Here is a 23,199-nt window from a genome sequence, read left to right on the forward strand (position 1 = left end):
CCAGTTCAGAGTGTAGTCTGCCTTTGGCTGGGATAGGCTCAGCAACCCCTGATCGGGATAAGCGGTGTTGAAAATGGATGGATGGATGGATGGATGGATGGATGGATGGATGGATGGATGGATGGATGGATGGATGGATGGATGGACGGACGGACGGACGGACGGACGGACGGACGGATGGATTTGAAGATTGGCCTCATCAGTCACCTCCGGACCCACAATCCCTGGTCATCGATCTAGATTTAAGTCACTGGTCATCTTCGAACCTGAAGGACAAACAACAACAACATCATACGTACCAAAAATGGCGTCAGATGATAAAGTAAAGTAAAATGCTGCCACCTCCCAGAAGCCTGCATCTGGATTCCTATACAGATGTAGAACAACGCAGTGGTCCTCTCATCGCTGATAGCATTACCAACACAATCTTCTTCTCCAGCTCCTTTTCTTGGTATGCAGCGAATGCCTACAGAATTGTGACCAGAGTCCTTCCAAACCATGAAAGCTCGATCAGCTTTATATTCTATATTAGATTATATTTTTTACTGTTTACAGTTTTTTGCAGCTGGTCCGACGTTGTAAACAAGACCTTTTATTCCACGTGTTTAGTAAAGAATTGAACTGCTGCAGTTGAACAATTTATCGGTAGCTGAGTTCCAGTGAAGCTCTCAAGTATTTCTAAAATTGCGGTCAATGTCTTGGTCAAAAAGTGCAGAATGAATGAAATGAAACATTTATTTAATGGAGAAATTTATTTAATTATTTAATGAAGCATTTATATATTCATTAGATTTATTTAATTAATAAAGGAAACAATTAGTTGATTAATGCTGTTTTCAAATCAAAGGCAGACCATGACAGCTTTTCAAATTGATGTCCAGTCCTTCGTAACGCTTTTTGTATTATTCCAAATGAGCCTGTTTCCAGGGAGAGCTGAGAATAACTCTTACATAGTGTCTGAAATAGCCCACAATTAGCCCTCTCTTCAGGCTAAATAAAGACCCCCCTCCCTCATCTATCACTCAAGTCCATCTGCTTATGAGTGGGCGAGCATCACAATCATCACCGTCATCATCATTGTCTCATCATCATCATCATCATCATCATCATCATCATCCTCTCAAGCTTCCCAGTCCTCAACAGCAGCAGCAGGAGCACCTGTGTCCTCGCAGCGGAGGAGATTAGACAGCAAGAGCCCATGTCCCGCGGTGTGGTGTGAAGCTGGAGCACGCAGCCCGCAAGCCGTCACCCCTCCGCTGGGCCACACCGGAGCAGCCAGCAGTCTGGACCGATGTCCTGGCTGAAATGTCCCGACATATCTACATACGGAACAAGATTGGTGAGGGCATCCAAGCGCCCATATTTCAGGTATCTTCTCGAAATTGAATTGCTTAACATGCTCAGGAGTTCTATGTATTTTCTTTATTATGGCGCTTTATACTTGAGTCTGATACAAACTTCAGCTTTTCCAATGAAAATCTTCTACAATGTATCATTGCAATGAGTCAATATACTTTTTAAGACTTTTTCCTTTACGTTTGCCCATCACCCCTCTTCAAAGCGATAGAAACATTTCTTACGGGTGAAAACAATGTCGCTGTACAAAATATCTTAATAGAATTCCATCTAAGTATAATAGAAGGCTATTTCGAGACCTCACTCTTACTGGCTTTTCTTGGCATGCATTTGGCGACAGAGAAAGATGGTGGCCCAGATTAATGACCTTGTTTTAGACATTGACAGAATTGGGCCCTAACTTCCCTGACATCGTCGTTCACTCTAGAGACACGGACCGAAATGGAACAAATCACTGGCAGATAATTAATTTTGCTCTCTAGAGAGTAAGTTCGTTGTTATACATGGTATTTATGGAGGTGAGACAAAGAATGGAAGCATTGAGGGGAAAAGGAGTAAAACACAACAGTTAAACAAAGAATACATCAAATTTAGCAAATAAACTAAAGGTCTTGTCTTGGTGTAGTATTTTGACACAACATAGAGGTGCATGTGTTCCTCTAATGACAGGTACATCTTACAACACTGCTGTTTGAGGGTTTTCTCCAAGAGGTGGTAAATTATGGTCCAGAAGCCGTGGCACAGTTGGGCTTTATCCTTTTTAAGTCAATGAGCTTGTGTTCCTCAGATTTCTAGTCCTCCAACTGCCAATGTTTTCTTTTTTAATCCATCCCAAAAATTGTCTGGCTGCTTCAGGAATGACGCAAGAAACAGGCAATCTGCCACATTAACTTTGCCAGGGTGGTTAATTCAATTGTAACGACCTGTCTTTAGGATTCCTCTTAATATGTAACAATAATAATAATAATAATAACAATAATAATAATAGCACGTCCGCCTCACAGTGCAGAGGTTGCAGGTTTGATTCTGGCTCCGGCCTTCCTGTGGAGTTTGATTAATCGAAAGAGTTTCTTAGAAGGAATCAGGTTTCGGCATAACCACCATTTCTCCCACAAGTTTGTCTGTAACTATCAGAGAACTAGCGCTAACAGTGACATCATGCCATATTATCTGTGTCCACAAATTATAAATCGATCATTAATTTTCCATGCCCAATTGTATGAGTGAATTAATTAAATAGATATAGATAATGGACAACTTGAGTCATAAAAATAAGTGGGATTTTGAACTTTAATGATTAATTTTGAACCTTAATGTTTATAATAATGCAGCTTTGCGGTTTTCTCTTTTGTTGACAATGCTTGCTGCAGGTGAACCGGGGGACTTACTCCCGAAGAAGCCGTCTGAAGAGGTCTGATGGCAGCACCACTTCAACCAGCTTCATCCTCAGACAGGTGCGAAGCAGTGAGAATCACACACAATCATAAAATTGCGCTTTTACTGAGAAGAAGCTTGTCCCGGGCACAGCGATGAGAAATTATTGCGTTGTGCACGTTACCTGCACCACTTTCTTTCACTGTTGGGTGATTGCAGTACACCACAAGATGACTGCCAGCAGCTTCATACTGTATGTCTTCAGTTGAGCAACATGAAACACATTCATCTGTTGGCAGCTACTAAGTGTAAGGAAAAGAAGCCTTTTTTACTTACTACTGCTTAATTTCCTCAAGCAGACAAATACCACAAATCCAGTTCCAATAAAGTTGGGACTGTGTAAAATGTCAATAAAAAGGAATATAATGATTTGCAGATTGTTTTCAACCAGAACCTGTTGTTGGACACCAGCAGTTAAGTTCTCTGGCCTTTTTTGGCCTGTGGAACTCTGGAGGCAGCTGATGGGTATCGGCTGCCCTAGCGGAATGTGGCTTTGGTGGTTGCCGAGGTACCAACTCAAACATAAGAGGGGTTCGGTTGGGCCATGGAAAATCACTTCCAGGCGGCTTCACAGAAATTATCGTCTGCCTTTTGGTGTCTCAGAAAGGGGAAGAAATGCACCATTCACACTGTATATCATGGAGACCAGGTGCTGCTGACCTTGACTCAGGACATTGTGTCTTGGGGAGAATGAACTCCTCAATTCCATGGCCTTCTTTGAGGGAGACTGGAGACTGAAGTGTGCTGTCCTATCTCTGCTACTGAAGTCACCGAAGTGGTTCATCAGTGGCAAGTCCCCAGAAGTGGATGAGATCCACCTGAAGTTACAACAGACTCTGGATGTTGTGGGGCTGTCCTGGTTGACACACCTCTACAACATTGCATGGACAATGGGAAGGGGGCCTCTGGATTGGCAGACTGGAGTGGCGGTCCGAGGGTGTATAGGAGGAACACACTGCTCAGCTTCCCTAGGAAGGTCTGTTCAGGAGTGCTGCTGAAGAGGAAAGTCGAATCTCAGATTCGGGTGGAGCAGTGTGGCTTTAGTTCTGGCTGTGGAACGGTACAACAACACGACACTCATAGCAGGGTCCTTGAGGGTGTGTGGGAGTTTACCTAACCAGTTGACATGACTTCTGTGGACTTGAGAAGGCGTTTGACCGGATCCTTTGGGGAGTTCTGTGGGAGGTGTTTTATGAGTATGGGGGATATGGAGGATATGGGATATGGCATTTTTGTTGTTCTCAATCAAAGGGAGGATGGACCAGGAGGTTGACAGGCTGATCGGTGTAGCATCTTCATTGACTGGACTCCGTATCGATCTCTGGTGGTGAAGAAGGAGCTGAACCAAAAGTCAAAGCTTTCCATTTACCATTCAGTGTATGCTTACACAGATCAGGTCAGATAGAAGAGCCAAAATATGAGTTTCGTCTGGGTTAGAAATCCCTCTATGGTGAAGGATTTCAGGCATATCCCATTGAAAGAAGGCCTCCTCGGACATGGTGAAGACACAATGTCCCACAGCTGGCCTGGGAAGGGTCTGAAGGGCTGGACCAAGTAGCGAGGAGTAAGGAAGTCTGGGTATCCTTGCTAAAGCTGCACCCGTGACCTGACCCAGATAAGTGGAACAAAATGTATTAATGCTCCAAATTGACTATTTCTACCACAGCGCCACTCTATTACATTAAAAACAACTTCAATTTATATAGTGCCACACTATCCATTGATAAATTATTATTATTATTATTATTATTATTATTATTATTATTATTCATCTTCCATAAGGCCAAACGCAGAGCACACATAGACAACCAACCACACAAACAACTACTCGCACTCACGAATCATACGGACAATTTGTAGTGGTTAATCGGCCTATCGTGCATGTTCTTGGAATGTGGATCAAACCGGAGCAGCTGGAAGGAACCTACCCAGGCATGGGCAGAACATGCAAACCCTACACAGGAAGGATCGAACCCCGCACCTCTGAACCATGAGGCGAATGTGCTAACCAGTGGACCACCATGCCGTCCATTATTATTATTATTATTATTATTATTATTATTATTATTATTATTATTATTATTATTGTTACTATTATTATTATTATTATTATTATTTCCTTGGCATAACTTCAGCTCTCTGAGAATGGGTTCAAAAGGAAAATGGAGGATGCTGATCCACCCTCCTCCCCCACTGATTCCTGCTGCCGCCGAGCTGACTGGCCAGTGAGCGAACCAATCACATTGGTGCACATTTGCTCAGTCATCAGGCTTGGATATTGAAGCAGGATCTGCTGCTGCTGCTGCTGCTCGCTGTTTGCCTGTGTGATGAAATGAAATGCCAGGATTGGGCTACCTCCAGGGAGAGCCTCTCCATCCTATAATGTGAGCCAGCCAGCAGCTCTGTGGGACCAGGGAGACGTTGCATCCATCAAGGCTCCAGAAGACCAAACGGGAGGAGCGAGATCTTTTTTTTTTGAAGAGCCTTCCATGCTGTGAGGAGAGGGGATTGTCGTCATCCCATCCATCCTTTCCCCCCTTCTCTGGCGCCCCCTCCTTCCTCTTCTGACTCTACATTTGCTCTATCCCCTCTCATTCTGTGTCAGAGTCGTGCGTTGGAATAACAAACCTCCATGTATGACAATTTGTACCTGCATGGATTTGAAGACTCGGAGGCGGTGAGTGTTTGTATGCGTGCGGCTCTCACTCTTTGTGCTCACGCGTAGAATAGTCGAAAGGCCTTTAAGCCAACAACATAGTGTGATGGTGGGCTCTGCTTAGGCTGGAAGGGGGGGGGGGGGGGGGGTGCGTGTGCGTGTGTGCGTGTGTGTGTGTGTGTGTGTGTGTGTGTGCGTGAGACAGGGTGGGGGTGCAAATTTGGCAGATGGTTTCTGATGTGTGTCTTCCATCAATTTTATCTCCGTTCCCACCATGTATGCTCGTGATGTGCGGCTGCTGCAGTCCATTTAGTGCTCATTGCTCTGACGCTCCCAGAAATGCTGCTAATCCCAGCACCAGGAAGAAGATGGAAAGATGTTCATTGTGACATGACACTGCTCGAAATAGATGCGACCAAGCATTTCCACTCCACCTGAGGCGGCCCGTTTGTGTAGGCTCTGCCCAGGCTGTAAGAATCATGCATCGTGATGTCATTAAGTGGATTGTGATGTTGATGAGTCACATGCTGAAGCTACTCTATTGGATGAGGGTTGGGATGCTGCAAAGCATCCACATAGAGATAAAAAGGTGCTTTGCTTCGTGTTTCTACATGACGGGTAAAAACGGCATGAGGACACACACATTTATTGGCTTATTTGTGATAGAGAGACATCAAATCAAGACAGTCTTGGCCCTCACACATTTCCTGCAACTCAACCCTAATTCACTTTAAACTCCACATTGTAGCCTATCATTTATAAATTTGCACTGAAGCTGAAGTAACCGTTTTGTGTCCTCAAAAAAGCCATTACACAGATGACTTACTCAGCTAAGCACGCTGCGCTGAACTGATCTCAATGAAAAGAGTCAGCAGGATGTCTTTTATTTCTATTTAATAATATCAAAACAGACTAGAGTGTTTTTTGTGTTCTATTTGGGTGTGGGCTATATTTCACCATTTGGATATCTTTGTTGTCCTAATGATGGCACAATCCAGCAGCCTGCTTGTTGTTTGACCCTGTGAGAGGCAAGCTTAGACTTGGTGTATAGAGATGAGTAGTAAGTAAATGGTGCTGAGCAATCAGTCTTGAGACACCGTAACGATCTAAATTCTCCCCAATCCTGAAAAGATTGTTGAACAATCCTCTCAACTCTAAGGTTGTGGGATCGATCCTCAACCCCGCTGACCATGTCGAAGTGTCCTTGAGCAAGACACTGAACCCCATTTCGCTCCCAGGGTGGTGCCTTGCATGCCTCCAATTGGTGTGTGTATGAATGTGTGATTGTGAGGGATTGTAAAGTGCTTTGGGCATCATGTGGTGTAGATAAAAGCGCTATACAAGTGCACTCCGTTTACCATTTACCATGACATGTTTGCAGGGCTCAGCTGATTCGTACACTAGCCGACCATCAGACTCAGATGTCTCTTTGGAGGAGGAGCGTGACGTGCAGGCCCAGGTCCAGAGCCAGAGCCCAAGCCAGAGCCAGAGCCAGAGCCAAGGACCGGGACAGAGCCGACAGGAGCGGGAGCAGCAGGCCACCGTCCAGTTGGAGAGAGCCAAGGTGTACACGCACACATACTGTAAGATTCTGGTGCAATTCTCATCCCAAAGTATCATGTGACTATGTCTCCAGACCAAGCCTGTAGCATTTGCTGTGAGGACCAATGTCAGCTACTGTGGGGCTCTGGATGAAGATGTTCCAGTTCCCGCCACAGCAATCTCCTTTGATGCCAAGGACTTTCTCCACATAAAAGAGGTTCTTTTGGCCTTTTTTAAAATGAGCTATTCCATGTATTCATCAATAACAAAGAAAAATGGTGTCAAGTTTGTGGTGTTGTTCCCTGTGTTCTGTTTCTAGAAGTTCAATAACGACTGGTGGATTGGACGCTTGGTGAAAGAGGGATGTGAGATCGGCTTCATCCCCAGCCCCTTGAAGCTGGAGAACATCAGGCTTCAGCAGGAGCAAAAAAGAGGACGAGTGCAAGGGTAAGTAGCAGAAGACCTTTTTTTTTATTTTCATCCAAGAACATGCATTCCCAGAATTGCTAATGATTTGAGGTCTCTATTAAAGTCAAATAAACGTCATGTCAAACAGCTGACATTCTCCTGGACTCTTTACCGGGTGCGAAACTGGTTATGACTACTCCTCTACTCACACACACGCACACACGCGCACACACACGCACAGTCACGCACAGTCACTTTCAGCAGCCCTATTAAGAGTTCCCATTAACTTTGTGTGCGCTTTCTCACAAGCGTAATGTGTCTTGAAGGTTATGTCACCCGGCATTTGTACAGTAACTCATGCACCTCTTCAAGCTTCAAAGTCGACTTTAACGCTAATCTCTGTGGACCCGACTGCTCCAGAGCTCTACTTGCGTGAGCTTGGTGACTGCCACCAGCATCTCAGACAAGCGGGCACGCTTATATTCACTGTAGCTGGAATTCCTGGACTGATCCCTTAACGTTTCCTCACACTTTCTCCCATTTTCTGCATTAATGCCACGCTGTGTTTTTGTCTCTCTTTATCCCCCTCTTGTGTTTTCCAGTAAGTCTGGAGGGAACTCCTCTTCCAGTGTAGAGGATGAGGTGTCTGCCTCTATCCGACCCCTCATATCCTCGGCAGGTGAGAGCATCAGACAGGGGGAGTGGGCCCTAAGTAGCCAGCCACCTGCTTAGAGACGAACGAGCCTCCTGAAGCACAAGAGCATAGAATAAGAGCATAAAGCTTTCCCGTTGTCTCTGCTTAAAGCCTAAGTTCACTGCCTACAGTTGTTGGTACATTTTTCCCATGATGCTCCTCTTCCTCCAGTTGAGGACTGCAGGCGTTCTGAGAGTGGGGCTTACCACAGTGTGAATCCAACGACAAGACTATGAACCCCCCCTGAACAGCACTCATGTGATTTTCTGACTATAATAGGAACATAGAAACACCTTTTCTCTGATGATTTTTCTTGATCCTAGTTGATAGCTGCTAGGTTTTCTTTGCTCATGGCCTGCAAGGTTTCTAACTGTGACTCCTTCCCCAAGCAGCCACTGACGACACTGTCGCTGTCTTCTCTCCCCTCCCACAGGAAAGCAGAAACAGAAAGTGGTAAGTTGGTGAGACCCGCTCACGAAGCATTCCACTGAGTTCTTGTGGCCTCCATTGCCGAATGACAGGAGCTTGTGGCGCTGCAGCAAGTGGCCACATTTCACACGGAGCGCAATACTTCAGGCTGACTGAAGTATCAAAGTTGTCTTTTTTCACATCTTTAAAAATACAAACTATAATGAATCAGCTAACCGTCTGTTTGCAGACAACATTGGCATGTTGCTCCTCATCCTTTCATTCTCTTGTTACATTTAAGCCTTGTTTTCATCATTCATTACAGTTTGATTTAATTAGTCAACATTGTTGTGAAAGTGACCAAAAAGGTGGGCACACATTCATTATGACCAAGTGCCATAACTACCAAAAACAAAAGGAATTGGAAGACCACATAATAGCTTTTCACAAACACATTTGTGTTGTTCTTGTAAGAAATACTCTAACACCATGCTCAAGAAATACAAAACATATTGCCGGATCTTTTCCATCTTCATTGCCATACATACCTCATAACTGTTGCGTCCATTGAATAGAACTGGTAAGGATAGCACACTGTAGCTGACAGCTATCAACTAAGATCAACTATTAAGAAAGTGTGTTGGTGGGACACTTTGCAATACAAATACAAGCACTGACTTAAACTGAACTGTACTGTTTGTTGGAAACATGGTTTCAGTGAGTTTGCATCATGCAAGAGCAGCCTGTCATTTTAACTACTGATTGTAATGCACATTCATCCGCTGCCCATTGGAGCTGTCTGATTGTGTTATTTTGGCCCCATTGTCTCACTCCACCCGCCGCTGACTATATTTTTGGATTGACAGACGGAGCACGTCCCCCCGTATGATGTGGTTCCTTCCATGCGACCTGTGGTGCTGGTGGGACCCTCACTCAAGGGTTATGAGGTGAGCTTGAGAAGACTTGTGTGCGTGTGTGTGTGTGCGCGTTATGCTTGTGGGTTTTTTCTCAGAGTACTCCGGCTTCCTTCCTTCCTTCCTGAGACATCACCTTATCATGGTGGAGGGGTTTGTGTGTCTTTGTGATCTTAGGAGCCAAGTTGTCTGAGGCTTTATGCCCATCGCAAATGGGTCGTAGGTGAGGGACCAAAACAAAAAGCACGGCTCACCTACAACATGGGGCATGTCCCCAAATTGAGTCAGCGTTGGTCATACCGCATTTGTTGCGGCGGCTGACTGGATCCATGGCTATAAGGTGGTCAGTAGCTGTCATGGCAGAAATCCCCGAACCTGTGGGCGAACACCGATGTTGCCATCAATTTGAAGAGAGAGTCCTTTTGGCATTCTGGATGCAGCAGATGGGTAGCGCATATCCCACTCAACCAAACAAATTTTTATTTTACAAAAGATGACTGCAATTGTATTATATCAGTTTTCTGGTCATTTCAAAAATGTGTTTAAGAAAAGGGGTTCGTGATATGAGCTTTGAGGGAAGCAAATTTTTGAGAAAATAAAACCCAGGACGAAAATGAAAGATCAATGTATTTCTGTAAGCGGTGTCAAAGTATGGAATAATCGATAAGGATCTGAAAGCGTGCATGACAATTTAGGAGTTCAAATATTTGTTAAAAATTAGGTTATTAAAAAATATGAGAATGAAGGTTGTCTTATTGCTTTGTGTTACTTTTATGTGACTATTGTGTGGTATTTGAGTTAATTGTTCCAAAAGGATTGATCATGAAAAAAGGGTAGGCCAAAATAAGCGTATGCTTCAGCCTGTGCCTTTTGACTCCGTTTTTTTTTCATGAAAAATAAATTGTCATTCATTTATTTTTTCATTCATTTATTTTCATTTATTCTCGTTTGTTCACTCGTTCGTTCCTCCGTTCGTCCGTCCATGCACTCGTTTGTTCGTTTGTTTGTTCGTTTGTTCGTCCGTTCGTTCATTCAGTCATTCATTCATGGGCCAACCGGAATCCACTAGGATGGTGGTCCCTCTGTTGTTCATATTTTCTGTCAACGCTCCAAGTTACAATGCATATTTCATTGAAAAGGGGAACCGGAGCATGAGTTCCATACTATAGGGCCTGACAATCCTCCGCCTCCTTGGTAAAGTCTAATCTGGTGTTCTAAATAGGATGGCGTGCCAGGAATTCAATTCTCAGATTCTGGTGGAGCAATGCGGTTTTTGTCCTGGGATCGGAACAGTTGCACACTCAGCAGGGTCTTGAAGGATGAATGGGAGTTCTCCCAACCAGGCAGTGAGGGCTTTGTTGACAAGGCATTTGACCATGTCCCTCTGGGAGTTCTGTGTGGGTGGTGCTCCAGGAGTTTGGGGTACTTGACCGCCTGGTACAGGTTGTTCTGTCCCTCTGTTAGGTCTGCATTGCCCACAGTGAAGTCTAGTTAAACTACTGCACTGGGGATGTGACCTTGGAAAAATGATGGATGGATGGATGGATGGATGGATGGATGGATGGATGGATGGATGGATGGATGGATGGATGGATGGATGGACGGATGGGTTGAAAAACTAAAAACTTTTCAGCAGTCGGCAAATTGTTTTACATTGTTCTGTGCAGGTGACTGATATGATGCAGAAAGCACTCTTTGACTTTCTCAAGCACAGATTTGACGGCAGGTAAAACAAATGCAATGTTTCCTTTTTGTTTTTCGTTTTTTCCATCAAATGGATCTACAGATTATTTGTCACACTCTTGCAGAATATCAATCACTCGAGTCACAGCAGATATCTCTTTAGCCAAGAGGTCCGTCCTTAACAACCCCAGCAAGAGGGCCATTATAGAGCGGTCCAACACCCGTTCGAGCTTGGGTAAGAAATTACGCTTTAAATGCGGTCTAATGGAAAGTTAGTTAGAGAACAGATAAGATTCTCTCATGGCACCTTCAGCGGATCCTTACTCATTTTTTGTGTCATTAGCTGAAGTGCAAAGTGAGATTGAGCGCATCTTTGAGTTGGCCCGCTCATTGCAGCTGGTAGTGTTGGATGCTGACACTATCAACCACCCAGCACAACTACTCAAGACCTCCTTGGCCCCTATCATTGTCCACGTCAAAGTGTCCTCGCCAAAGGTAAGCTCAAGCAAGTCCAGTTGAACGGTGATCATGCCCATCAGCATAAAATTCAATTGCTGAAGAGAGCACGCAATACCTATTCAGCAGTGACAACAATCACGTCTTGATAATTGTGCAGTGCCAATGGTAGGTACATAATTGTCTTCCTTTTGTGAATCTAGAATGAGTATTTTGCACCACAGGATCTTGACATGGGCCACATGAATTTATAACCCATTACCATGGTTACTATAAACATCCCTAACAAAATCTTAGTCTGGTATTTTTCACGTTTTCACAGGCAGTAATACAATGATCATGTGGAGCTAAGGTGTAATCACACTGACCATGAGCTACGGTGTAGTCACACTGACATGCTGAGGACCACCCAGAACGGCGGTGCCGAGGACTCCATAAAAAGCCCCACTAATTTGATCACATTTGTCTGTCCTTGTCCTTCAGGTTCTACAGAGGCTAGTCAAGTCCAGAGGGAAGTCCCAGAGCAAACACCTGAATGTGCAGCTTGTGGCTGCAGACAAACTCGCTCAATGTCCACCAGTAAGGGGCCAGCTTCATAGCATACTGTTCTCTTTTTTTCATTGAAATGACAACAAATAATAGCTGTCGAGTGTTTTGCTGCCAACAGGAAATGTTTGACATCATCCTAGACGAGAATCAGCTCGAAGATGCCTGTGAGCATCTTGCAGAATACCTTGAGGCCTATTGGAAAGCAACTCATACCTCCATGGCAACGCCTCTAAACCCGTTGCTGGGACGCAACCTAGGCCCCAGCACCCTCACAGCGTACCCTACCAGCATCTCTGGACTGCAGGTATGCCAAGGCGACTTCAAGATCTTGTTGGTTTGACACACCATGTGTATCATGCCTTACTTGTCCCTTATAATGCCAGAGCCAAAGAATGCAACAAAGCAACCACACGGGCGACCATTCTACTGCAAACGAGCGTCGCAACCTGATGACATCTGACGAAAACTACCATAATGAACGGGCGCACAAGGGACGCAATCGAATGTCGTCAGGCTCGCAGCATAGCCGAGAAGCGCAGGACCCCTACCAGGACTACCAGGACCCCTATCAGGACGCATACAAGCCACACCGCAACCGCAGCTCCCCGGGCAGCTACAGCCATGACTCCCGGCACCGGCTCTGAACCCTGTTGAGTCATCATGGGTGAACAGAATCCATCCACAAATAACTGCTACCACAGAGCCAAGATTGTCCCAAGTTTTCCCTATTTTCAGGGGGGTTGTTTGTGGATGAAACCTCCAAAACATTCGCAGAAATTGAAGTTTAAGTTTCATGATGCCCAGCCAACTACTGGACCTTCTGGATCACGCTCAGAAGACATATTGCATTGATTATGCTCGCTGCTATCAGCAGTGGTCACACGGTGCTGATGTGATGTCACACCAGGTGGGAAGGAGGTCCACTGGACACAGACCCCTTCCCTAACCATGTAAAAACCCTCTTTTAGCTTATTGCATGCTAATAGATGATGAAGGTCTGCTTCCTTCCTTCCTTCCTTCCTAGATCTTTGGTATCTATCCTGTAGTTCTGTTTTTTTTTTTTGTTTTTTGTTTTTTTAAATCACTAGCTTGTAGATGCGTGGTCTGGGGTGGCCTTGGAAAGCGCGTGCACATTGGAAATTGTCTTGCGTGCTCCAAGTTGAAAAACTGGTGCTTCACATTCTTGAACTATTTTGATCATTGAACGTTACTTCTTGAATTGTATAGCTTTAGTGGTTCATTAAAGAGGAAAGACCCTTGCTGCTGCATACAGATCAGATGAGAGAGAAAACAGTGCTCTGCTTCTGTTGTAAGCAGTTTGGAAGCTAGAATCTAGCTAGCAAATAGGAGAAATTTTAAAAGACATTCTGCCTATATGTTTCGATTTGATAGCATTTAAATCACAGGTGTTTCTGGCTTTTTGTTTGGGCTTTCGGTGTCCTTTTAGTGAATTGTTTCCTGTGATTGGTTTTGCCTGGGGTTCCACAGGTCCTTCCCAGACCCACCCACATCCATCAGCCAATTAGCTTCCTGCTTGGTCATTTGTGTCGAGTTGCATTGTCAATCCTCATGCATTTAGCTCCTGGTATTTTCACCTCAATTAGTTTTGTTTTTTTACCCCATTTGTACAAGTTCACAAGTTATATCTAGTTTCACCTCCACCCTTGAATTCTACAAATCAAGCAAAAGATATTCAGTAAGACATTTAAGGCAAATAAAACAATGTGAAATTGTATCAGTGCAGCCAGCTACAATAGCTCCCTAAACTTGAGATTCCAACCCGGGACAGCAGCAACCTTTTTGTGTTTGCATCGTTGTTAAGTGGCAGTGTAATTGAACTTTGACTGAAATAAAGAAGTACAGATGTAGCTAATAATGATTTTAAGGCACTTTATGTTGTAGTTTTACTGTAAATGTGATTTGTTTTGTTTTTGGGGTTGATGGTTATTTTTGCAGGGGAAATGGGATTTCATGAAGATAGTTTCAGATAAATGCGAGTAGTTGAGGCATGCAATGGGCAGTAAAACAAACCCAAAAATCTATTGAATCGATTAAATAAGTGACCTCTGCAGTTTAGGTCGTGAGACCTTACATTGGAGATGATGAAACAAACATGTTTCCTCATTTATATCGAACAGACCTTTCAAAATCGGCATGGACGGAGGACCACACTTGTTGATCAAGTTAGACAGTTTGCTTCTCTTGACGTGTGCCGAAAAATGTGCACCAGTGCAACTGCCAGCTTGTAGGGACGTTACTCTTGCTATCAGGACTAGATTGAAATGCTCTGCAAGATATTGAAATGGACAGCATTTTAATGCCAGATATCTGCTATATCATGAGGGAAATAATTAGATTAAGTTGGAGCCATAGTTAACAATGCTGACCCTAATGACTTTAAAACCAGCTCCAAAATTTCCGTTTGTCTCATATAAAATGTGATACAATAGGTTAAAATAGTGACAGCACATTAACATAAATTGTGCTTTTTTTTAGCCCTCTGCCACTTAGAACAGTATAAAGTGGAACGACTTTGCAAATATACAGCCCCACCCCACCCCACCCCCACCCCAAAATAAAAGTTCAACTATGCTGCTTGAGTGGACAAGGAAAATATTTTAAACCATTCATGTCTCTGTGTCCTTATTAAGATATGCAGTATAAATTACTTTGAGTCAATTAGTTGAAAAACTCAACGCTTAGGGGGAGAAAGTACATTTATTAGGAAAGTACCTTTATTCCAGTCAAAATGCAACAGATGGGCATTTGTGATTCTTGTGTTTGGGTTTGTTTTCTAACAAATGTACATACAGTCTTTTGAGAGATGTGGAGAATCAAAGATATTCTATTACAAAAGCAAGGTTTCAGTCATGTGCAATTCAAAGCAGCATGCTCTGCATTAAATGAGGATCTTCATGTACTATGCAATCGCCAACTTCATACTGTTGCCTCTCTGCACCTCCCCTTTTCCGCATAGCTTCATCTGGACCATTGAGGGAATCTTGTGTTTATTGTGGATTTGTCTGTGGAAGGTGAAAATCCTCAGCGGCTAATGCGGTATTGCATGCATAATATACCATTCTAATTTATAAGGAAGAATTAAATAAAACTATGTGACTTTGGAGGCAGCTGTGTTTAAAGCAGAGCTCCAAGTGACTAAGAACATTTTTTTGCTAAATAAAAGAGCCGTTATAATACCGCCTGTTGTATTTTTTTTTTTAACAGTCAGTTTTTAAGTCAGAACTACAATTGGTTGTAAATACACTTGATGAGAACTAATGATGAATTGACTAATGATTAATAATAACAATGCAGATTTATACAGCACTTTTCCGGACACTCAAAAACGCTTTACAGTGAATATACTAACATTCGAGAATACATCGTGAATACATCGCTATTCATGCACTCACACATTCACACTCTAGTAGTGGTAAACTACATGAGTAGACAGCGCTGCACTGGGGGGGTGCGTGCAAAACAGAAGAATATGGTTACATTACACATGCAAGTCCATTTACTGTAGGCCTACATGACCAAATGACAAAAAAGAAAATATGGATACATTACATATGTAAGTCCATTTACTGTAGGCCTACAAATGATAAAACATGAGGTTTTTTTCACAACTCAATACTCACATAAGTTGGTGAAGTCGTGCCTCCCAGATTGTGAAAGAGTGTGACAATTCCACAAACATAGATAATGCGAACATAAACTTTCATATAAACACTCCAATGCACTCAAACTTCCTTCAGGGACAAGAACACTTGACTTTTTATGTCATATTTACATACAGTCAAAAGTTTGGGCACCCCTGATCATTTTCAAGATTTTCTTTTATAAATCATTGGTTGTTCGGATCAACAATTTCAGTTAAATATATCATATGGCAGACAAAAACAGTGATATTTGAGAAGTGAAATTAAGTTTATAGGATTCACAGAAAGTGTGCAATCATTACCTAAACAAAAGTAGGCAGGTGCATACTACATTTGGGCACCCCAACAGAAAAATTACATCAATATTTAGTAGATCCTCCTTTTGCAGAAATAACACCCTCCAAACGCTTTCTATACCTTCCAACGAGAGTCTGGATTCTGGTTGAAAGTATTTTTGACCATTCTCCTTCACAAAATATCTCCAGTGGAGCCCGGTGAATGGGGACCACTCTTGTTGTATGTTGTAATGTAATTATGAATGTAGTTTTATGGGCGGCACGGTAATTGACTGGTGAGCACCTCCGCCTCACAGTGCAATGGTTGTAGGTTCAATTCCAGCTCTGACCTTCCAGTGTGGGCCGATTGACCACTCAATTGTCCATAGGTATGAGTGTGAAAGGTTGTTGTCTATATGTGCCCTGCCACTGGCTGGCTACTAGTTCAGTGTGTCCCCAGCCTACTGCCCAAAGTCAGCTGGGATAGACCCCAGCACATCCATGACCCTTGTGAAGATACGTTCAGAAAATGCACGGATGTAGCTTTATTCATGGTAAATGGTCTTTTGTATTGCGCTTTTCCACCTAGCTGTTAGGGCCCTCAACAGTGCATTCACACTGACTTTCTCATTCACCTACTGATCATGCAGCATCAGGAGCAACTCAGGGTTCAGTGTCTTGCTCAAGGATATTTTGACATGGTCACAATATCTCAAACCAATAGGCTTGAACCCACAACCTCTGGGTTGGGAGATGACCACCGATCCACAGCACCCCAGAACATGAATAAATAAGATTTGGACCCAAATTAAATTTAGTTTTTGTTGAATGCAATAAGAATAGTTGGTCTAAAATAGAAAAGACATAAGAGTAAAAATGTTTATTGTATCATTGAAGATTGACAGAAGGCACATGTACAGCATGTGAAGGCCATTACTCTCCTGCAGTGAGCCCACACAAAAAACATGAGTAATCTGCAAAGAAAGACATTGGTCTGTGACACATTAAGTGAAACTGTGCAAATCAGTCTTTTGCAAAAATATACGTATTCATATACAGAATTATACAATCAATCCTCACTATTTGCGAGGGAAATGCACTGGGGAAAGAAAAATATATATTTCAAATAATATTGGGGAGAATTCTTCAAACCTGCAAGGCCGGGAATGCCAAACCACAAGTGTATAGGGGTCAACTGTACCGTGTTTCGAAGACTGAGGCTACTCTACTATACAAAGACACATTGAAGCCAATTGTAAGAAATTCTCGTTTAGTAGCATAAAAGTCGGTGTCAAAAATACGGGCTACACTTTTTATTAAAACAGTTCTACCGAAAAACTTACAAGTTCATATAATGACTAAAGTATTAGCTTTCAAAAAGAAAAACAACATTTCAATACAGAAATTTATAAGCGGATGAGGAGCATGTCCCTTTCAGGCAAGTTAAGGTGCTGCAAGGCTTGGAAAAATGTGTTTTTGGTATAATCGTACCACTTCTGTTGGACTACATTTTCCCTAATAATGTCCTGGTCTGAGGTAAAATCATGATTCTACCCTGCACAGTGTATGTCTTCTTGGGTTGCTGGCTGAAAAATATGAGTGAAACATCATTGGCATTTCTGTGAGCTAGAATATACCAAATGATGTTCATTTTTCAATTTTAAATGTTACAAATCCCACATCGCCATTTTGTAGACTAGTACAGGCAGCTTTCGGGGAAGACCAGTCCCTGAATGCACTGCTCGCCTCCATCGGTCAAGTAAGGACCCTCCTCCTCGTGGGGGGGCAGAGTTAAGACCTCCTCCTCACTGGCGGGAAGGGCGTCAGGGTCAGACTTCAGACTGGGCCTCTGTTTGTCTGGGAAAGCCAAGGAGAAGAGGGCCTCGGGGTTGCACACAAACTTATAGACGTATCTCTCCCCAGCAACCTGCCAGTGGAGTCAATCAGAGGAGACGAGCTGAGCACTCAGCGTACACGTCTGGGTCAGAGTGCAAATCCATTTGACCTTTACCTTCTGCATGAGGCCCTTCTCATAGTAGTACCTCAGCGAGCGGCTCAGCTTGTCGTAGTTCATGGCAGGTCGGTTCTTCTGGATGCCCCAGAGCCGGGCCACCTGGATAGCGAGAAGAAAACTTAATGTAAAATTAGGAAAGTTGAGATTCAGTGCCATGTGCAAAATAATAACCTCTTCACAGTCAATAAGTTTGAACTCCATATTATGCCCTGTCCACACAATTAGATGTGCATTGGCCGGGTTGTCCAGAAGCGTGAGGAGAAACTGCCACAGCTGTAGAGAACCACGGCGCTGGTAAGGCAAACCATCATGCTTTACTTTACCTGCACATAAGTAAAAAAGAGTCTTGAGTCACAATCATTGGTCAGGTGTCAAGTCTTACTCTCTTACCCTCCAGTCTGTCTGGCACAACACAAGCATCATCGTGGTAGAAGCGTGCTTCTGAATCATGACCAAAACCTGCCAGTACAGGATATGAGATGAACAAGGCTGCACTGAAGCAAGACCGTGGAGCATAACAGATGCGCTCTCACCTGCACCGCCATGCGGGAACAAGACTGGTGTTTTACTGAAGGACTGGCAGGTTTGAACATCTTCAGGACACAAAAGTGAAAGGTAACTTATCAATATCTTGAGTAGGCTACTCCAGGTACTATCCTTGACTGCAACAAACAGCAAGGTGAAAATGTAGCTCTCCAGATCAAAACACACCTGCGTCAAAGCCAAAGTCCCTTGGCTCTTGTTTGATGGTGATGTGTTTGAAGGCCATCCCGTTAGAACCACAGGACCCTGCCTCAGAGTAGTGGGGCTTCGCCATCTCCTGTTTGTAAACAGCTTCACCACCGACCGGAACCAGAGGCTCTGAAAGGTGCCGCTGATACAACGGGCGGCCCGCGGTGCTTGAGTCGGAAGGGTAGGGCATGTTTGCTGTTCTCGGTAGAAAGGACCTGAGAGGGAATTTGCACATTTGTATACTGGTTATTACAGGTCATAAATTAAAATTTGATTTCATTTGTCCGTTAAATTCATGCAGACTCAATGTTGCCTTCATGTCTATAAACCTAGCTCTCAAACCCATAAATTTGGTTTTGCTAATAACAAAGGATAATCTGTTAGCATTGAACTAATTAAACTCATGTGGTTAAATATTTGCAAGTGTAAAATACAGTGGTCCACAAATACACTACTTCATAATTTTCTTAAACTAATTCAGTTAAATATTTGCCAGTGAAAAATAAAGTGCTATCGTCCGCAAATAAATCATTTGGACCGTTACAATATCATTGACAGAAAGAAGGAAAAGTACTGGTTCCAGGACGGATCCTTGAGGTACCCCAAAAGTTATACTACGGTATTGCTCGTTGTTAATTTCAAACAAACTGCCTTCTGTCTTTTAAATAACTCTTAACCCATTATTGAGCAACACCTCTTATGCCGTTTTTATACAATTTATCCAATAGGTGAGTGTATCAATTGCTTTTTCAAGATCAACAAAAATACTGACTAAAACATGTTATCCATGGCTGTACAAATTTCTTCAGTTAATTCCATAAATGCTGTAGCAGTAGAGTGATTTAAGCAAAGTCCAAATTGCCTGTTGCTTAAAATGTTATATTTGTCTATAAATGTATTCAATTTTAATCATATACAAAAACATTGGAACAGTGGTGATAAAGATATTACCTGTAATAAAAAAAAAATCATTCTAATTACCTTTTTTGAAGATTGGAATTATTTTGGCTATTTTATACTTTCTGAAAAAATGACTGTGATAAATTATTAATTACAAATGTATGTGAAAGGCTCAATAATCATGTCAATTATTTGTTTGATCAGTGACATGCTCATAGAATAATTATTTGATTTTTTGTTCGAACATTTTTGAACAGTGTTCAGAATTTCACTTGCTTGTACCTTCTCAAAAAATAAATTCACATCATTTGGTATAGTTACATCGTCAATATTTTCATCTGGGTTAGTCTGTGATAAACTAGGGCCAATGTTCACAAATTAATGACGGAATTCATTTGCAATTTCCTCTTCTCTATATATGTATATATAATAGAGTCAGGAATAAAATAATTTGGAAAAAGTGGTTTGACCTTGCCTTTTTGCAAAAGTGTTTATTACAACCTATGTATTTTTTGTAATATTTCTTCTATCTTTTTTTTTACTGTAGTACATAATTGCCTGCATACAAAAAGTGGGTCTGTGGAGTGCCTTTCTATCTATCAAATATGAACTCAAACAATCAGGTAACTTTTAAAAAATGGAATCTTTTTTTATTTCACTGAATGTATGCGATTTGGCCATGTCCCGCAGATGGTTTTCGTGCCCACAAGTCATTTGGTCTTCTGAGTATATTCTCATACTCATATTGAACATTTTTCACGTGAGAAATTGCTGTCCACTCTGACATTTTGGATGACTGTTCCTTTAAACCAAAATGTTTTATTTTCCGACTCTGGGGAAAGAGAAGACTTGCTTCCTTCAGCCTCACAGTTGGTAATGAAAGTCATAGTCTCAGCAGTATGGCCTTTGGCAAATGTAAAATTGAACCAAAAAATGACAGTATTTTTGCACTGACCTCTGCTCTGAACTGAAAGCTGCAGTGGCGCAGCTGATGGGAGGCTGTGGCAATGCAAACTGATGGCTTTGATTGCGCTGTGATATGTGGTGGTGGTGGTGGGTGAGGCAGCTGGACACCTGCCTTGCACGCTGCTGCTCCTGGGGCACGGGTCCAGTCAGGGGGTCGGTGCCAAGCGCAGAGGTACATGTCAGCTCCGATGCTTTCCTGTCCCAGGCACTGTAGAGAGAAAGACGTAGATGGAGCGAAGGTGATGATGGAGAGAAAGACACTCTTCCCTCTCATAACGGAAGGCCTCTTCTTGGTAGTCGTCCTACCTGTTGTTATAAAGGCGCATTTCTGTGTGACGCATCCTGATGGAGCACAGATCTTTGGTTGGGCTGGACTCTTGTTTCACTTTGCCGACCGGTGGCGCTTGAAACATCGCTGCAATCACAAAAGACAATGTCACATAACCACTATCAATCAGTAGGTGTTGAAGAAGGACTAGAAGTCTCTCTGTCCTTCTCACCCATCAAAATGGGGCCATTTCAACAAGAGGTGTCTAAAGTGTGCAATTTTTCTTTATCCATGGTATTTTTACAAGAGCATCTCACTGACATGTTTAGACACCTAGGAAATGCTTTAAATTGCAAAGTAAATAAATAACATATGCTCTTTTAATAATTTACACAGTTTCAATGTATGGTACTGCTCTACACAAAGCTTGCTCCAGCCTCAATGGTCTACTCACAGTTACTGGACTGGAAATCTGGAACAAACTGTTCATCATCAGGATTCTGAGCTGAAGAGGCAGGTAGCAGAAAAGGGAGAAAAGGTCAGATACTAGATATTGATGCCCCAGGAGGTCAATCCTTACATGTCCTTAAATGGAGATCATGAGGTCAATGCTTACATGTCCCTAAACCTTCCGCTATCCAGATTTCCTGAAGCTGGCTGAGATCTTGGAAAAGTTCTGCAAACCAGACATTCAATTGTATCTGTTGACAGGCATCATTCTAACAAAGAATTTTCTCCAACAAAATGCTCACACCTTCAGATTTTTGGGAAGTTAACATTGTGGCCATACCCTCTGTGTCTTGATCTAAACCAGCATCCATGAACTTCCTTTTCCTGCCACCAAGACATCGCTTGTTTCCCTGTGAGTGACATGTTCACACACAAACGGCAAGGATTAGGCATCAAAGGGTACTTTCTTATTCATTCTAAACAACAAAACATCAAATTCTGGTCCAAACTCACATTCTCTGGTACCACAAAAGGGACCTGCTGGTCATAAAAGCAGTCCATGCTACAAAAGTCTTCACCCTGAAACAAATAAAGATGGGACAGTGAGGAGTTGACACAGCTTCCAGTATATTCTAGTGTGTGTGTGTGTGTGTGTGTGTGTGTGTGTGTGTGTGTGTGTGTGTGTGTGTGTGTGTGTATGTATGTGTGTGTACGTGTGTGTGTGTGTGTGTGTGTGTGTGTGTGTGTGTGTGTGTGTGTGTGTGTGTGTGTGTGTGTGTGTGTGTGTGTGTGTATGTATGTATGTATGTGTATGTGTATATATATATATATATATATATACATATATGTACACATGTATGTATATATATGCATATATACGTATATATATATATACATATATATAAATATAGACATACATATAAATATAGACATACATATATATAGATATACAGATATATATATATATATATATATGCAATAAACAAAAGTGCGAATGAAGTTGACCCGGAGAGGGGCGGGGTTTATTGTTTTTCTCAATGAAGTGAAACTTGATCCTGGTAAGCGTAAAGGATGAGGCTCGTGCCGATCTCCATTTTAGTAATTTAACACAAACGTATAAGGCGGGGGTACGCGCAAAACATTCCAAAGAACACACAGGCTCAACCGCAGTCGTGCTGTGGAGAGTTAAAAAAAAATGGACGCAGCTTTGCCCCTTCGTCAGAAAATGGCGAATGACGTTACAAGCGTCTGCCTCAACGAAGCAGACAATAAGAAAACAAAAAAACAAAATGAGTACCGCACGTCTCACCCGGATAAGAAGTTTTAAATTGTGTCAAAGTTAAACTCGACCTGTTTTCCACACCTACATTCCCCGCAGATCTTCGAATCAAAACGCGACCGCAGATTTTTCTCAATGGAGACGCCTTGGCGCTCAGTGCGAGCAGATTCCAGTGCTCCCTTCCCATTGGCAACCAAATGTGTCAATCAAATCCAACCAATCACATTTGCGAGCATTCATGGGTCCTTCCTTCACTGTTTTTATGAATGGCCGCAATTCATTCATGTGTCCAAGGTTCACTTAAAGGGCCCGGCGACGTAACAGACATACGAATAATAACCCACAAATAAAACACGTTGAAAGTAGTCATATATTCAACATCCCCTGAAGGTACAGATCAACAACGCTCAGTGGCCAAGTGGTAGAGTGTCCACCCTGAGAATGGAAGGTTGTGGGTTCAAACCCCGGTCGGGTCATACCAAAGACTAAAAATGGGACCCATTGCCTCCCTGCTTCGCACTCATCATTAAGGGTTGGAATTGGGGGATTAGAT

The 23,199-nt window shown here is 42.8% G+C and overlaps 2 protein-coding genes across 11 annotated transcripts; one reads left to right on the forward strand and one right to left on the reverse strand.

Moving 5' to 3' along the window:
* Window positions 1-54: 54 nt before the first annotated feature.
* On the reverse strand, window positions 55-22,864 carry LOC119134553 (ETS translocation variant 5-like). 8 transcript variants are annotated; one of them, XR_005100366.1, is made up of 15 exons: window positions 22,735-22,858; window positions 21,881-21,946; window positions 21,672-21,777; window positions 21,534-21,593; window positions 21,372-21,422; window positions 20,956-21,064; window positions 20,639-20,857; window positions 18,763-18,998; window positions 18,585-18,644; window positions 18,442-18,510; window positions 18,223-18,374; window positions 18,049-18,150; window positions 17,723-17,964; window positions 17,559-17,623; window positions 55-90 (listed from the first exon to the last, which is right to left on the reverse strand). XR_005100366.1 is itself a non-coding variant. In XM_037271337.1 (14 exons), exons 1-13 carry the CDS (start codon window positions 22,831-22,833, stop codon window positions 17,734-17,736), a joined length of 1,560 nt encoding a protein of 519 aa, XP_037127232.1. In that variant the 5' UTR covers window positions 22,834-22,858; the 3' UTR covers window positions 16,903-17,623; window positions 17,723-17,733. The 8 variants fall into 8 exon arrangements, 7 of the variants coding, with proteins under 7 accessions (XP_037127232.1, XP_037127271.1, XP_037127245.1 ...); XM_037271337.1 differs by lacking the exon at window positions 55-90 and having other exon boundaries at window positions 16,903-17,623; XM_037271376.1 differs by lacking the exon at window positions 55-90 and having other exon boundaries at window positions 16,903-17,964; window positions 20,762-20,857.
* On the forward strand, window positions 1,114-14,606 carry LOC119134539 (voltage-dependent L-type calcium channel subunit beta-4-like). Of its 3 annotated transcripts, XM_037271304.1 has the most exons (14): window positions 1,114-1,368; window positions 2,727-2,810; window positions 6,828-7,010; window positions 7,083-7,205; window positions 7,308-7,435; window positions 7,999-8,075; window positions 8,524-8,543; window positions 9,365-9,445; window positions 11,080-11,138; window positions 11,221-11,330; window positions 11,439-11,590; window positions 12,035-12,130; window positions 12,219-12,404; window positions 12,484-14,606. In XM_037271304.1, exons 1-14 carry the CDS (start codon window positions 1,306-1,308, stop codon window positions 12,742-12,744), a joined length of 1,623 nt encoding a protein of 540 aa, XP_037127199.1. In that variant the 5' UTR covers window positions 1,114-1,305; the 3' UTR covers window positions 12,745-14,606. The 3 variants fall into 3 exon arrangements, with proteins under 3 accessions (XP_037127199.1, XP_037127208.1, XP_037127217.1); XM_037271313.1 differs by lacking the exon at window positions 7,999-8,075 and having other exon boundaries at window positions 8,525-8,543; XM_037271322.1 differs by lacking the exons at window positions 1,114-1,368; window positions 2,727-2,810 and adding an exon at window positions 5,076-5,467.
* Window positions 22,865-23,199: the final 335 nt, after the last annotated feature.

Source organism: Syngnathus acus, chromosome 2 (assembly GCF_901709675.1).
Source record: "Syngnathus acus chromosome 2, fSynAcu1.2, whole genome shotgun sequence".
In the NCBI taxonomy this organism is placed as follows: domain Eukaryota; kingdom Metazoa; phylum Chordata; class Actinopteri; order Syngnathiformes; family Syngnathidae; genus Syngnathus; species Syngnathus acus.